Raw genomic sequence first — 16,078 nt, forward strand, 5'->3', positions numbered from 1 at the left:
AAGGTAGTCTCTCTTTTGCTCAACTGAGGAAAGGAAGCGGGGTTGAAAAATATAGACAGTCTTTACTAATCTGCCTCTTTTCCTACCCACCTCTGCTCTCCTCCCCTTCCTCCTCCTCTCTGCTCCACCCACTTCTACCCACATCCTCGGTACCCCCCCCCCCCCACCCTTTCAAGAAAATTCAACCAGTATTGATCTTTGCCCACTCAATCATATTTGAAGGTCCAACCTGTCTGGTAAAATGTTAAGGAGGGCTTTGAGCAGATCAAGGCATTCTTTGGTCAGAGAGAGATCCGATACCTGGAAGGAAATACTACTCCGTGATGCACTGGCTTCAGAAGTTTGAAAAAGAAAAAAAAATCCGTGAACTGTCAAAGTTTGAGCTCTGTCTAATCCCCTCCTTTCCCAGCGCTTTATTTTATTTTGTATTTTAAATTGCATCGTGGTTGGCAGTCCAAAATTTTAAGTTACCTCACTAGAAATCCTAGAGTGGCTTTTTCGGGCTCTGGACTTCCTCCGCTGTGTATTTTTTTGTTTGTTTGTTTTTGTTTCGCGAATTGTTACTTTTATGTCTTCCCACAAAAGGGGACCTACAGATCTACCAAGAGGAACTCGCTCCTGCCATCCTATAACCATGATGAGACCCTTGGGGAAGTTCTTAGCAGGATCCTGGAGCCGGTTCCTGGGGGGCTCTGGCTTTTGACTCCTTCCTGGGTTACGCTTTCTGGCTTTGCTTTTGCTCTCGGTGCTGGGGATTCTCTTGATGCTGGAGCAGGACAACAGCATGGGCGATGGAGTGTCTGAGGACAGAAGCTCCACGTGCGACTCGGGCACACCGTGCCCAGATCGAGCCAGGGACCAGGGGACTCGAGCAGAGCTGGAGTGCGCCCTGCGCGGGCACGGGCTGAAGGACATCCCGGGGACCTCGACCTCCAGCCCGGGATCTTCAAAGGAAGAAGGGCAGGAAAGCCAATCGGGGGGAGAAGCGGATTACTGCCGCCGGATCCTGGTCCGAGGTAAGGTTAGAAACAGCAGCACTAATGGAGAGGGCTAGGGGGGAGGTTGAGGGAGACGGAATATCTACCGAATCATATCCCAAAAGGCAGCTTCTGCCATCACAAAGGGAAGGCAAAACATACACACCAGCGTAGTGTCTGCACCAAGTCAGCATAGGGGTTGGAATAAAAAAAAATGAAACAGGGCTACATCACATATGAATATATTCATATTTATTCTTGCACTTTTTCTCTTGGGTGTACTGGTTGCGAAAAATGGCGCTTTCTTTCTCATTGGTGGCCGATAGCTCTGTGAGTAGGGCCGGCTGGCTGATGGAGGTCCATCAGTGGAAGCCATCTGGTGGGGAAGTGCAGTAAGGAGCCTTCCCTAGACAACTTTCAGCAGAGGGAGGGGTTATAAGGGGCTCTCTGTGCAGGACAATAACGAGGACAAGTTTTCTTGGACACTGATAGGATTGTAAGGGTTTCCTCGTCCATATTCCCCCCCCCCCCCCCCCCCCCCCCACTTTCAAGGCTGCTTCATTCAATCTTCCCTCCGGATCTCTGCGCAAGCGCTAGCTTCCTTTTTTTTCTGTTACAGTTATTTTGTCTTTCAATGATCAACCACTGGATCAAACAAACCTCTTCATCCCCTCCCCACCCCCGAACAATAAACATTAGATTTAGATACGAAAATTCCCAAAGAATGTCGCCTACATAAGTCGTCATACAAGCATCAGCGTGGATGAGCTATAATTTAAAATGGCATTGACATTAAAAAAAAAATGATTGTTTTAGGGAATAAACACAGAAGGACCGCGTGCTTCCAATTCGAGGAAATTTCCTGAAATTAGATTTTCCCAAGCTTTTAAAGATATAGCAGATATTGCCCATATTTGTTGATCTTAAAGGATTTTGGTCTTTTGAAACTCAAAAGTCTTTTCCCTCCATAATAATCATAAATAAATTCTAAGGAAGACCATCCAAGGACACGGGCGGTATTTCCTTCATCCAGCTCTCCCTCCCTCCCTTACCCAACACACTAGGGTTGAAATATTCTATCTGCCTGGTCATATTTTGAACTCTTATGCATATATTATAAATATATTTAGAAGTACAATTAATGGTAAACTCCCAGGTTCAAACGCATTGTAACAATTTGGCACCTGATAAGCTTTGCTTTCTTTAATTTGGGAGGTGCTGGGTGGTGAAAAAGCCATTCAACACTGGAGTCCTCTGTCTATTATAAACTACACATTTACTTTAACTTTTACTGTGGGCTTTTTTTTTTCTGACCTGACAATTAACAGAAGCATTCCGACCATTTTATTTACAGTTTTTAATACACATTTCAGAATGACGATATTTTGTTTGGCTGCAATTCAACTGATATAAGATACATTCTGTGAAACTACATTGAATATTCAGACTATATTTTATAAACATTTACACAGCACTCACAAAATATAGCACATGCACCTACTCTAGTATATATACTTGTAATTTTGTGACACTTAACATGCGCTTATGTGATAAAGCCTATTGAGTGATTCTAGAATAAAATTAATGAAAAAAAAAAAAGATTTCCATGTATACGATTGATAAGAAATGCCTAGAAAACAACACATATTAACTGGCTGCTGTTAGGAAAAAATGTCTCTTTATGTGACAACACTTGCAAATATCTTGACCCAATTAAACATATAGACATGTATTTTTTCCCCCACTGGATAGAAAGCTATTTTATTAGAGAAGGTACACACGACTGCCATGACGGCTTTGTTCCCTTAATAAGTTATATTCTAGAAATAATTTACAGTGAATCAGAAAAATATTACTGAAAATGCTGTGCTGCATTTCCTGCTAGAAGATACATAATCATAATGTGGGATATAAATGTCACAATAAATGTCACAATAAATAAATACACAAAAAAACAAACAAACAATTTTACAGTGATTGCTATCGCCCCTAATTTAGCGATCGCATCGTTATGGAGTGGAGGAGTAGCCTAATAGTCCAGGAGACTTTGATCCTGGGGAACTGGGTTCAATTCCCAATGCAGTTCCTTGTGATCTTGGGCAAGTCACTTAACCCTCCAATGCCCCAGGTACAAATAAGTACCTATGTGTAATATGTGAACTGATTGGATTGTAACCACAGAAAGGAGGTACATCAAGTCCCATCCCCTTTCCCCTTTTCCTTATGTGACAAAATAACCACGGGCAAGTACATAGCAAGTATTTTTCATGTCTATCCATCTATTTATGCAACTGAAATGGAATGGTAACTATTTTAGTACAACATAATACATGACACTGTGTTTGGAAAGGCACCCGATTCCTGATTTGCTGGCAAAGGCTGATTGTTGGACAGAAAAGACCCTGTCGGTATCTGACAGGGTTTGATGCTAAAGCAGGCGTTTAAATGCATTATTAGATAGCTCCTGACCAAATAAGGTCACCCCAAGGTCAGTAAGTCCGTCCTAGACCTTGACTGCCACGCAAATAGTGAACTGCTGTCCAGTGCTTCCCTCTACTACTCCAGCTCGGAAATTGAAATAGAGGAAGAGGAACCGGTTCTGAAGAGTTAGTGCAGGTTTCATGCTGGGGAGAAGATGGGGAAGAGAGAGGTTGAAATGGCCTAATCTATTTTCTAGAATTAATGCCATCTTCTTAGATGCGACCAGATTTAAGGGTTGCGCTCCTAATACCTCGCCCAGACATCAAGCTATCATGCAGCTAAGCTCTAAGAAGGTGCTGAATTCAGAAAGAACCCCGCCTGGAGATGTGGGAGCGCTTATAAATAAAATATAGACCTAGAGGCCTTGGTCAAGGAAGTAGGAGGGACCACCATTTTGCTACTCTGCCCACCACTGCAGCAACAAAATGGTGGTACAAGAGGGTCTATCTTTTTCCATCCACTCTTTTGAGCTTCAAACACTCCTAGTTCCCTAAATGTAACTTACCATTTTTTTTTCCAAAACAAAATCGTAATGGAACAGATGAACAAAAGGAAGGATGGAAATACCATACAATAACATGACCCCTTCCCTGCAAAACAAACGTAAAATCGGAGTAAAACTGAATCTGTGGGAACGAGGGGGGGGGGGGCTCCTTTAAACTGAAGATAGAAAGTGACACAGATGTGTTTGTACAAACCCTTTAGGGAGAGAGGAGAGAGCTTTGTGTCTGAACTGCTAAAGCAGCCTGTGATGCATTAACTGCTAACTCCGTGGGAGCAAAAAAATTCCCCAAACCTCCACGTAGTTTTACTTTCCATCTCAGAAGGATCTGACGCCCATTAGTCTTTTATGCATGCCCCCCCCCCTTCTTCTAAGTCTCTTCCCAAACACTTGAGATTCAGCTACTGTACCACATTGTAGCAATGACTAATTTTCAAGTAATGTCATACTTTTTATTTTGAAAATTAAGGGGTTAGATGAAAAGGTTTTTTAAAAAAAATTCTCGTCTTATGTTAATAATAACTAATGGGAGAAGAGAGAGGGCACCAGCCTGGGCGACAAAGATCATTCCTGGGCGTTATTTGTTAGCTACGGGATTTAAACCATTACGCCCATTAGACTGGATCTATTGTCAGCAGACTGAGTTTAACTAACTTATTACTTTAATTCTCTAACCTCCTCCCCCCCCCCCAGCTTAAATGCGTGCGAACCCTGATCGTGAAAGGTATCTGGACACCTCTGTAATTTAGGGACGATTTTTTTTTTTTTGTTTATGTTTACAACTGCTGTCTTCATCTGTTTATTCTATTGATTACGGGGTCCTGGTTTTCAAAGTTTATTTCTCATCTTGCTTTGGCGGATATGATTTTGGAGAAACAGAGCCCCGAAACATTATTTTTTAACTGTGGGAACCGGCATATTAAATATAGGACGTGTTTGATCCTTTTTCCAAAGTAGCAACCACGTTATAATGTTTCATACGGCTCTGATTGCGCGAGATCAGAGCGAAACTAGGGAGGATTATCTGCTGTTTAAGCGCCGCAAATAAGACCTGTCAGCAAAAAAATAAAAATAAAAAAATAAAGCAATGTGTTGACAGTAACGATTTACTGGTTAGCTTATGGATTATGATTTTGGATAGATATATAAACCTCAAATTACATGTTCCTTTTTATACCTCAGTGGCAGAGCGAAGAGGCTTATAAAAACGATGACTGTGTAATTTTCGTCTGATGGAAAAAAAAGTGGCAGAGTCAGTGACATTTTCTCAGGTTTAGCAGATGAAAAGTAATCAGAATGTTGGCACGAATTGAATTGATTTAAATCGCAGCGCAACGAATGGTGCATTTTAGAATGAAATTAGTACTGAAATGATAGCTTTTAATCTATTTATTGGAAGGTCTTTTTTACTGGAAATATTTTTACTAAACTGATTTTGAAAAACTGCCACTACGATCTCTACACAGCTGACTTTTTAATAACGAGCTGAAGTTGTTAAATACTAGTGTGATAAAATATTGATGGGTTATTCGAGTTATTTGCATACAGCTAACTTGATTTTAGGTTTTTCCTGTGTGTTGAAATTTTCTGTCAAGTTGTATTTTATTTTCTTTCCAAATTAGCTTTGATATAATAAAACTCGTTTTACTAAAGAAAGAAGGAATTACTATCTGACAATGTGTAAACATTTACTTACCTATTTATAGCCAGATCTGTGCCTATAATATCCTTTCCCTTTATCCTATAAATATTTACCTAAAGATAGAAGAGTGAAATAGAGATGGAACTTTTATGGGAAGAAATAAGTCACTTACATTATCCCTACTATTTTTATAATCTGAAATTGCATGCTTGAGGCCTATAAACAAATATGCTTACAAATGTATTTTGCTGTTGTCTTTCAAAATACTTGCCAATGAAATCCTGACTATGTTAGGGATTCTAGAAAAAAGGTGCAAGCACACACACCCTTTACTGTCTTTTGTACCGAACAGAGAGCTGAAAAGTCTTTCTGCAATCCTTCTTTCCCAAAATGAAACATATAGTAAGGTTTTTCCTTTTTTATTTTTTGTAATGAGGGGTGTTATGAAGGGTGGAGGACAGTGCAGGCCACAAAGGAACCATGAAGAATCACAGTTTCATCATTAGACTGGGAGGAGATCTATTAGTGAGGACAATGGACGCCCTTGTTCAGGCTGAAAGGCGGCCTACAACATTTTCTATTCAGAAGGGAAAGGAGGGACTGAGAAGCTTTGGGACGAGCAGGTGTCCCCAAAGGTAACAGTAAAGCTTATTTTGAAAGAGTTGGGGTGGGGGGGGGGGGGGAGGGAGGGAGGGGGAAGCATGAAAATCCTCTGAAATCTCAATCCTGGGGAGCCTAGAGATTGCAAATCTGCACCGAGATACCCAACCAGCACCATCCAGCATTCTGGTGACAGGCACTCAAGCAAATGATTTATTTGCTGTTTGGTCACTTAAAATAGTGAAGCGCTGACTATGATGTATTTTATTACAGTCCAATCAAAGAGGTCTTAGAATGGTCTACTCTAAAAGACCGGCAAGAAAGTCTCATTTCTTTTGAGGGTAGACACCAATGTTGGTAACAGCAGCTGTGGATCCTTTATTTCGGACCCTTGTGCTGATTTAGAGGGGAATGAAGGGGTGGAGTGGGGAACCAAGGAAGAAGGAGATTCCAGGGATGGTGGAAGACATTTCTGTCTTCAGAAGTGGGCAAGATTTCCTATGTCAGGCGGGCATCTTCCAGCTCCTCGGAGCTGGTTTCCTAGTAAAAAGTCAAAGCAGTCCAACACACAAGACTGTCAATTTTATCTATCTTTTGTGCATTAATATTATAATTAAATATGTCTTCTAGACTGCCTGGTGGAGGGTGGCTATCATAGGTAACAGGCCTAGGAGAGGAAGTGTACAACTGCTCCTGTGAGCAAATCAACTCTTTCTTGTAAAAACAGCATTGAAAGCAGAAGTTCATACATACATACAGTAAACCACTTAGACGTTGCCTTTGAAGACACATCCCAAGAGGGCCAGACTAGCTGAAACTTTAAACTGTACAAGAAAATGTATATTCCTATACCGTCGGTGGGCAGCAAGAGCTGTGAAACGAAGCAAGAATCCCGGGAGCCAACTTTTGAAAGATGAATGGCGGTGCTAAACTCAAGACAGTTGTCCCTCACGGACACAGAGGAGGAATTTGCACAGAGCTGGCACCAATGGCAAGAATCCTTGCTGCGCTGCCAAGGCTTTCCTTTAATTCTATATCGCTAGCACGGTGACATACATTGGATCTAAACACTGAAGATGACTTCAATATAATGTTTAATAAAGTTAATCTTACTCCAGGAAGTATAAAATATTAACATTTTCCTGCTTCCAATAAAGCAGAGGTATACAATATTACCTAATAACTCATATCTTGAACAGATTTATTACTTACTCAAGGATAGGCTACACATAATAACTCATAGTTTATCTGTTCTGGTATGAAATGAAGCTGTGTTATTTTTCTATGTGTGATTTTCTTAAAGAGCTCTGTGTGTTTTGCCATATGCTTCTGTTTCTATTTTCCAGTGAGCTAGTGCTCCCTACTCATGATTGAAACCTATAGTTTGTGCAAAATAATGACAATGTTTCACTGTTATCATCTCCAACTCCCCCCCCCCCCCCCCTGCATTTTGACAAGGATCCTAAACTTCTATTAAAATATATAGCTCTGTTCCCTACTGGCCTATGTCAGAATAGCTTCTTTCAAACACCCCCCTTCCCCCCCTCATTGCACACTGGCAATGCTGATTCAGAAACTGATAGCAGTGCCTTCTCAGGGAACCCCAGAAGGACTTGCTTGTTTGTTATGGGCTGGTATTTAGAAATCCGTGCTCTGTATATGAGGGGAATAGGGGTGCTGTGGCAGGGTGGGGGGGAGACTGCAGGATCCCTAGAGAATCACAACAAGTATGCAGTGCTCTAAGTTTAGTACTAACTTTATACAGCTGAAGCTGAAGACAAAACAGCTTTTCTGCCAGAATTTGGTGCACCTTCAGGAACCTAAAAATTATAATAGCATGAAAATGAATTGCAAGGAAAGAGGAAATCTGAAATCTCCCTAGTCAATACAATGAAATTCACAAAAAAAGTGCCCTGAATAGTCTGTTTTGCGTTGCTAAGGTCTTTGGTGTGAAAGGCAAAGCCAGACTAGGCACAAAAAGATGTGGGTACTTTGGAAAACATGTTCCTTCATAAGTTTGAGGGATAGTATCTTGCGTGGTCCACATCAGGACAGTGTCCTGGGCTTTATATCTGACTGGAGAAAAGTGGGAAGGAGCTATTTTCCATTTTTCACAAATCTCAGGCTCGCAGGATTGAGGCCCATGTGGTGTGGCATTAGGTCCAGTTCTATTTAAATGTATGGTGGTTAGCCCAATTCGTTTGGAGCTGCCCCATCAATCTCCTGAGGCTGGGCTAAATTTTAGACCCGGGCATCTAGCCGCGCTAAAATTAATGTGTAAAATTAATGTGCGGTAGGCAATCAAGCCTAAGCGTATTCTAAATACAGCACATAAATCTACACATGATATTTAGAATATGCTTAGTGTAGTTCATGTGACTGAATCTACGCACATCCATTTACACCAATGAAAAGCTGGTGTAAATCTCTGTGTGTAGATTTACACGCACTAGCCCGTGTTTTATAACAATGCACGTTGATTTTGGAACGCCCATGAAATGCCCAGTTCCATGCCTTTACCACACCCATTTTTTGCCTGTGTGCATTAGAATTTAGGCACAGTACATTCTAGAAGACGCTCAGCAATGTATGCACATAAAGTCTAATTAGTGCTCATTATTGCTTTTTAAGAGCTGTTAACAATGCTTAACACTGTGTTAAAATAATTAATCTACATGTGTAGTTATAAAATACACCTGGATTTACATGCAGAAGCATGTGTAAAATCTAGGCACGCTATATAGAATCCTGGGGACTATTTGTAAAGGTGCCCAATCATTGTCTGAAACTTTGGGTGGTTTTGTGAGCTTCCTCGTTGTGTTTTTTATTTTTTTCTGCAGGAAAAATATAAATCTATTTCCCACCAGTTTGTACCCGACAAGGATGAGGCCACGCAGGAGCTGTTTATACATTGAGCATAGGACCCTGCCCTGTTTTCAATAACACAAGAATTGTGCAGTATCTTAGTAATTGCCCAAACCATTGGTTCAGAAATCGGTTCCTAAACCATTGAGTACAAGACAAAATAATTCCAACTGAATCTTATTAATGGGGATGGGGAAAAAGGCTTTTCTTGCTATTTTTAATCTCATTGTGACTGGCACAGATATTTGTATATCTATCTGTCTATATATCTATCTATCTATTTATTTACAGACGCCAAAGGGACAATCCGGGAGATTGTTCTCCCAAAAGGTCTGGATCTGGACCGGCCAAAGCGGACCCGAACTTCTTTCACAGCCGAGCAGCTGTACAGGCTGGAGCTTGAGTTTCAGAGGTGCCAGTATGTGGTGGGGAGGGAGAGGACTGAGCTGGCCAGGCAACTTAATCTCTCCGAAACCCAGGTAGGAAAACGTCCTTCTGCTCATCTCCCTTCTACTGAGCTTTGGTCTCCTTCCTGTTATTATCATTCTGGATCTGAGCCAAGGAGATGGCACGTTCAGTCCATGCCTTTCTGTTGCTTCTTACTTTGGGGTGTGTGGGTGTGGGAGTGTGTGTGGATATTACACTAGGAGCCAGTGGATTATCTAGATACATTTTATGGTCAGTTTACAGCTCATCCAATGCCACCGTTTAAATGAAAAACAAAGTTGTTTTAGTTTTAGATACAAATGATTTTTTTTTTACAAGGGCACAATGATATAACTTTTGGATCTGGGACTGGTTACGTTGCCAAACTCCTCCCCCTTCCCCCTATTGCATTCACCTCCCCCTCTCCCCCCCCCTCCTGCACCCATGCCCCTTTTTCCCTTGTCCTTGTCAACCCATTAACTCACAAGTATAACAATAAAAACATCCATAACACTGCTTGGAAGTAAATAGGCCGCAGATTTGTTAATTAAAGATAACAATTATAACCATTAAAATAATCCATTAGCAAGCTCTTCACGAGCTACCATAGGAAGTATTATTTAGCACTGATAAAGCCCCTTTTCCTCTCACCACTCTGCCATAACAGTAGAGCAAAGTATATGGCATGGACCTACATGCCCCCTTTTCTGGGTCACCCGACCATCCTGCCAGCCTGCTCATAGAGCCTTAAATTAATCACCCATCTCCCAATTTGCTAAAACTCCGTAGCTTGGATGTCCATCCGCTGTGACCCATCACCAACTTAGACCCATACCCCTCTCCGGGTCCAGGCCTCTGTCCTCTCAAGCTGTCCCCAATAGGGGGGGAAGTCAGATAAGCCACCTCTGAGGAGCAGGACAAAACCCTGCAACATGGAGGCAGCCTGCTTAAATAAAGTAGCCCCCAAACCCATCTCTCGGGTATACCAACCAATCCCCTTATTGTGCCCCGGTGTGAAAATCCAAATTGAACTGAGACCAGCCAATTCCCATGGGGTGGGGAGGGGGTACCAACCCCCACCATCCTCTTGCCCTCACCTGTCTTTGCCCCTCCTGCTTGCTTCCAGAACTTTCTTCCCTACTCCAAGCTCCACGTTACATAGGTGCTCAGTAAAACACACCAGCCCAACGTTATACTCGTCCATCGAGATGAGCTCTTGGACTTATACTATTAGCTGTAAGGATTCATCTGTGCCACTGTTAATGCAAGTAAACACATTTTGACCCAGTACTAGCACTGGGAGCAAGGGGGCATGTGCTTTGGTGTTTTCTTGACTTTTTCTCTTTTCAGGAATCGATAAAGAAAATACTATTTTCCCATCCCAGCTCTATGAAATCGGCACCGTCATTGCGCTGCACATAATTTTCATTTTACACTTTTGATAAATGGATTAGGTGTAAACTTTGTGCCTCAGTAATGGGGGCTATACAGCTGACTTTTAAAAATGATTTACCCATATAAAATGATATATTCCTGAGACAGGACTGAGATTCAGTGTATCCCATTTCAAGAGGGTTGATCATCTAGGAACATCGTGGGTGCATTTCAAGAGCACATTTTCATTTGTTAAAAAAGAAAAAAAAATAAAGTGGATGATTTCAGGTTTGTGTCAGTTTTACTTAGTCCACAAATGTGGGTTCAGTGGGTACAGAGCATCCCCAATATTTAGCAAGTTCCTTCACTGTGACTAGGGAAAGGTAATTTGTGCTGTATATAGCACCCCTGGTAATTTTGAAAGTTGGTTCCTATGGTTGCTCCAGACATGTAATGACATTTTTTGTTGGTAAATCTAGTAAATTCAGGGGCCCTTTTACTAAGCCGTGGTAGGCTCTATGTGCGTGCAGTATGCGCCCAAATGAAACTACCACCAAGCCAGCGTGCTTCCCTGGCGGTAATTTCTGGTTTGGCGTGCACCCATAACGCCTGGATGAATTATTTATTTATTTCCCCCCACATACGCCATTTCCAGCGGTAATCGGCAGTTGGCGTGTGCTGACTGGTCACCACACATGTAGCGCATGAGTCCTTACGGCAAGATCAGTGGGTGGCATTAAGGGTTTTAAATGCGTGCTGGTTTCAGTTTTACCGTATGCCCTTTTCCCGTCACATTAAAAAAAAACAACAACCTTTTTTGCATACACGGTAAAAACTGGCCCTTGTGTGTGCCTAATACACACGCCTACACTGCCACAGGCCACCTTTTACCGCAGCTTAGTAAAAGGGGCCCCCTAGTGCATGTTTTACAAGTCAGCTAGACTGATGCAAACCTTGAATAAAACAGTCCCAGTGTTTTTTGGATTAGATGTACTAAAATCTTTCTCCCATTTTGGACCTGAGTCAGAAAGCCTATGTTTTTATTGTTATTCACTCATTCTGGGTTTATATTGAAAAAGTTTATAACACTGACTTACTATTTCACCAATTTTGCATGAAGACACACTTCCACTACTAAAACAGAAAATAAATGGCCAACACTGACAACATATTTACTCCTCTTCCTTGAGAGATCTGGACGCACGTTTAAATTTGGGGCTGCATAGAAAGTACAACAACCTGAGGCTCTGTTTTCCAAAATGCTTATTATTATTATTATTTTAAATTCTAAGCTTAGTGAAAACAAGAAAACTGCAGGGTGGATTCCCAGAAGCTTTTTTCCCATTCATTGTTGGTAGGAAAAGAGCTTAAGGAATTAGGGCATAGTGATGTTAAATGTGAAATTCAGGATTATACTGTCAGAAATTGTCAAAGTTGCTCAGTGTAGTCAAATTGTGTAAATTATATCGAGGTAGCTATATTACTGCATTTGAGATGTAGACTCCTATAGCAATTATGTTACACAGAGAAAACAACAAAAACGCTTTTTGTGTAGCTAACATAATGGAGATATGAGAGATAAAGCAATTTGTTGAAAAAAGGATCCTAGTTGAAAAAGGCACCCCGTCTTTTATTTTCCTTGGAGCTGTTCCTGTGATCTGCATTTGGGGTGCAACCTGTTTGCAGAAAATGCCCTTAGGGCTCAGATGTACGACGCGACGCTCTTGTTAGATATTAAGAGGAACAGAGAAGGCTCATCTGTTGGACATTACAGACACAGTTCACTACAGCCACTTTTGCGCTATCTCTTTTCCCTGATTCATCAGAAAAGTTGGTAAGGGTCTAGGGGTCCTTTTACTAAGATGCGCTGAAAAATGGCCTGCAGTAGTGTAGGCGCAGGTTTTGTGTGCGCACCGATCCATTTTTTCAGCACGCCTGTAAAAAAAGGCTTTTTAAAAGAATTTTTGCCGAAAATGGACGTGCGGCAACATTAAAATTGCCACGCGTCCATTTTGGGTCTGCGACCTTACCGGCAGCCATTGATCTAGAGGTAAAGTCTCACGCGGTAACCCGGCAGTAATGACCTATGCACATCAAATGCCACTTAGCGCGTGTCCGATACGCGTGTCTGAAAATACAAAATTATTTTTCGGCTGCGCGTATCGGACACGCGCCAAAAATGAAATTACTGCCATGCGGCAGTTGGGCAGTAACTCCATTTTGGCGTGTGTTGGGCATGTGTGGATGCTTACACAGCTTAGTAAAAGGGCCCCTAAAATAGCTGAGGAGAGTTTCCCACTTCTGAAAATTACATGGCTATACTGTAGAGTGGTGCCGATTAGGCATATATTTCCATAAGAACAAGCATGATATCCATTCCGTTCATAGGAAAGGGCCACCAAGTTTATTTCTAGAGGAATATTTGGACGGGGATGATGGCGAGGGAATAAAATCTCATTAGAACAGAAGGCAGCCAGCACAAAAAACTCCGGATGAGGAGAGGAGCTGTAGGGTAGGGAGCATACTGAGGCCAGAAAAGATTTTAAAAAATCCTTTTCAGAGGTCTGAGTAAAACGATTCCAGAAAGGATTAGGGGCAATTTGATTGCATTCAAAGGGTGAGAAAGCCAATGCTTTTTGACAGAAATCCAGGTTAGATCCGGGGAGGGGTGGGGTGTGCAGGAAGGGTATTATTACTACTGGTCGAGTTAGGGTAATCTTTGTACGGACCTTGGGGTCAGTTTTGTTGTGATATTCACCTTTCAAACAGACTCCCAGAACTCATAGCATATGTATTGCCCATAAAACAAACAAAAAACAACCAACCATATTGCCCAATTATTGTAAAGGACAGAATTAAAGGAGGCTAGATGGAAATAGGAGTCATTTAATTTACGGGGTTATTTATTTTGATGTTCATAGGAAAAATAATAATACACTTTTTTTTTCACTGATTGTCTGGTTATTTTTAGACAAACAAGTCCCTGAAACACTTTCCATCTTGTAGACTTCAGAAACCTACATCTAGCTACCTGCTGAGTGGATGGCTAAGCACAGTGGTTTGCCCACTGCATGATATCTCTAAAGTGAGAGGAATAATATTGTTATTATTATTGCAACCCTTATTATTATGATTACCCAATTACAGCTGGGTAAACCGAGGCAGGGGGAGGTAGAGTGAATTGCTTACGGTCACATGCAGTCAGTGTCAAAGAAGGAACAATAATAGCATTCTTTATTTGTAGAGACTATTAGTACTTCCATTGCCCACAAAATAACTCACCTGGAAAGAGCCTCGGGCTGAATTCTGAGGTTAAGAGATTGCTTGGAGGTCACACAGTGGGAGGTGGGGGTGGGCCTTGCGTTTGTGCCTCTGGGTGTCTGAATTCTTTGCAGACTGTTGAACTGGGGGAGCCCTGGTTCTCAGTTGTGTGCTGCCACCCCTGGAGCACACCTGTCCTGGCAGCTATCTCAGAAATGAAATGGCTGGAGATTGTCAAAAGTGTGCTTGTAGAAGAACAGTTACAGCATACTATACCTGCCATGGCTCCTGGTTCTGCCTGTGTAATAATGTAGCTCATCAAGAGTAAAAAGAAAAAAAAATCTTAAAACTGCTAAGTAAAATATATGGAGGGGCATAATTGAACAAAAACGTCTATCTCCATGGGCGTTTATCTCTGAGAACGGGTCTGTGAAGGGGCGGACCGAACCGTATTTTTGAAAAAAATAGACGTCCATGTTTTATTCGACAATTTGTGAGCTGGGCGTTTTTGTTTTTCAGTGATAATGGAAAATGAAAGCGCCCAGCTCAAAAACGAATAAATCCAAGGCATTTGTTCGTGGGAGGGGCCAGGAGTCGTAGTGCACTGGTCCCCCTCACATGCCAGGACACCAACCGGGCACCCTAGGGGGCACTTTTACAAAAACAAAAAAAAAGGTAAAAGAGCTCCCAGGTGCATAGCACCCTTCCCTTGTGTGTTGAGCCCCCCAAATCCCCCTCAAAACCCACTGCCCACAAGTCTACACCATTACTATAGCCCTAAGGGGTGAAGGGGGGCACCTACATGTGGGTACAGTGGGTTTGGGGGGGATGGACGACTAAGCATTAAGCAGCACAATTGTAACAGGTAGGGGGGGATGGGCCTGGGTCCACCTGCCTGAAGTCCACTGCACCCCCTAACAACTGCTCCAGTGACCTGCATACTGCTGCCAGGGAGGTGGGTATGACATTTGAGGGTGAAAATAAAAAGTTGTGAAACATCATTTTTTGTGGTGGGAGGGGGTTAGTGACCACTGGGGGAGTCAGGGGAGGTCATCCCCGATTCCCTCTGGTGGTAATCTGGTCATTTAGGGCACTTTTTGGGGCCTTATTCGTGAAAAAACAGGGTCCAGGAAAAGTGCCCTAAATTCTAGCTACAAACGCATACTTTTTTTCCATTATCGGCGAAAGGCGCCCATCTCTGTTCGGGTGATAAACACGCCCCAGTCCCGCCTTCACCATGCCTCCGACACGCCCCCGTCAACTTTGTACGCTTCCGCGATGGAGTGCAGTTGAAAACGTCCAAGTTCGGCTTTCGATTATACCACGTTATTCATTTTTGGGAGATAAACGCCTATCTCCCGATTTAGGTCGCAATATAGGCGTTTTTGTCTTTCGATTATAAGCTGGATGGTATACTATTTCCCATCAGAAAATGGATCAGATGCATACTGGGAATACTCCATTCCATTAATGATATTGCATGTGAATTCAGAAACCTATGCCAGTTGCAACCCCCCTCCCCCATAACTAGCCAACAAGGAGCTACCATATTTATATATCCCCATGTGCTATTAACACAGGGGTCCTTTCACTAAGGTGTGCTAAAAATGGCCTGCAGTAGTGTAGGCGCGGGCTTTGGGTGCTTGCAGAATAATTTTTCAGCGCACCTGTAAAAAAGGCCTTTTTAAAATTTCTGCCAAAAATGGACGTGCGGCAAAGTGAAAATTGCCGCGCGTCCATTTTGGGTCTGAGACCTTACCGCCAACCATCGACCTAGCGGTACAGTCTCAAGCGATAACTGGGTGGTAAACCTACGTGTGCCAGAAAATAAAAATTATTTTTTGGCCGCACGTATCGGCCGTGTGCCAGAAATGAAATTACCACAATAGCCACGCAGTAGCCGTGTGGTAACTCCATTTTGGTGCGGATTGGGTGCGCATAGACGCTTAC

The 16,078-nt window shown here is 42.4% G+C and overlaps 1 protein-coding gene across 1 annotated transcript in view; it reads left to right on the forward strand.

Moving 5' to 3' along the window:
• The first annotated feature begins 763 nt into the window (after positions 1-763).
• VAX2 (ventral anterior homeobox 2) overlaps positions 764-16,078 on the forward strand; it is a 124,218-nt gene continuing 108,903 nt past the window's right edge. The window contains exons 1-2 of the mRNA XM_030192549.1: positions 764-1,016; positions 9,359-9,546. Coding sequence (XP_030048409.1) covers positions 764-1,016; positions 9,359-9,546 — 441 coding nt within the window. The remainder of the gene's footprint in view (positions 1,017-9,358; positions 9,547-16,078) is intronic.

This window comes from Microcaecilia unicolor, chromosome 2 (assembly GCF_901765095.1).
Source record: "Microcaecilia unicolor chromosome 2, aMicUni1.1, whole genome shotgun sequence".
NCBI classification, from domain to species: domain Eukaryota; kingdom Metazoa; phylum Chordata; class Amphibia; order Gymnophiona; family Siphonopidae; genus Microcaecilia; species Microcaecilia unicolor.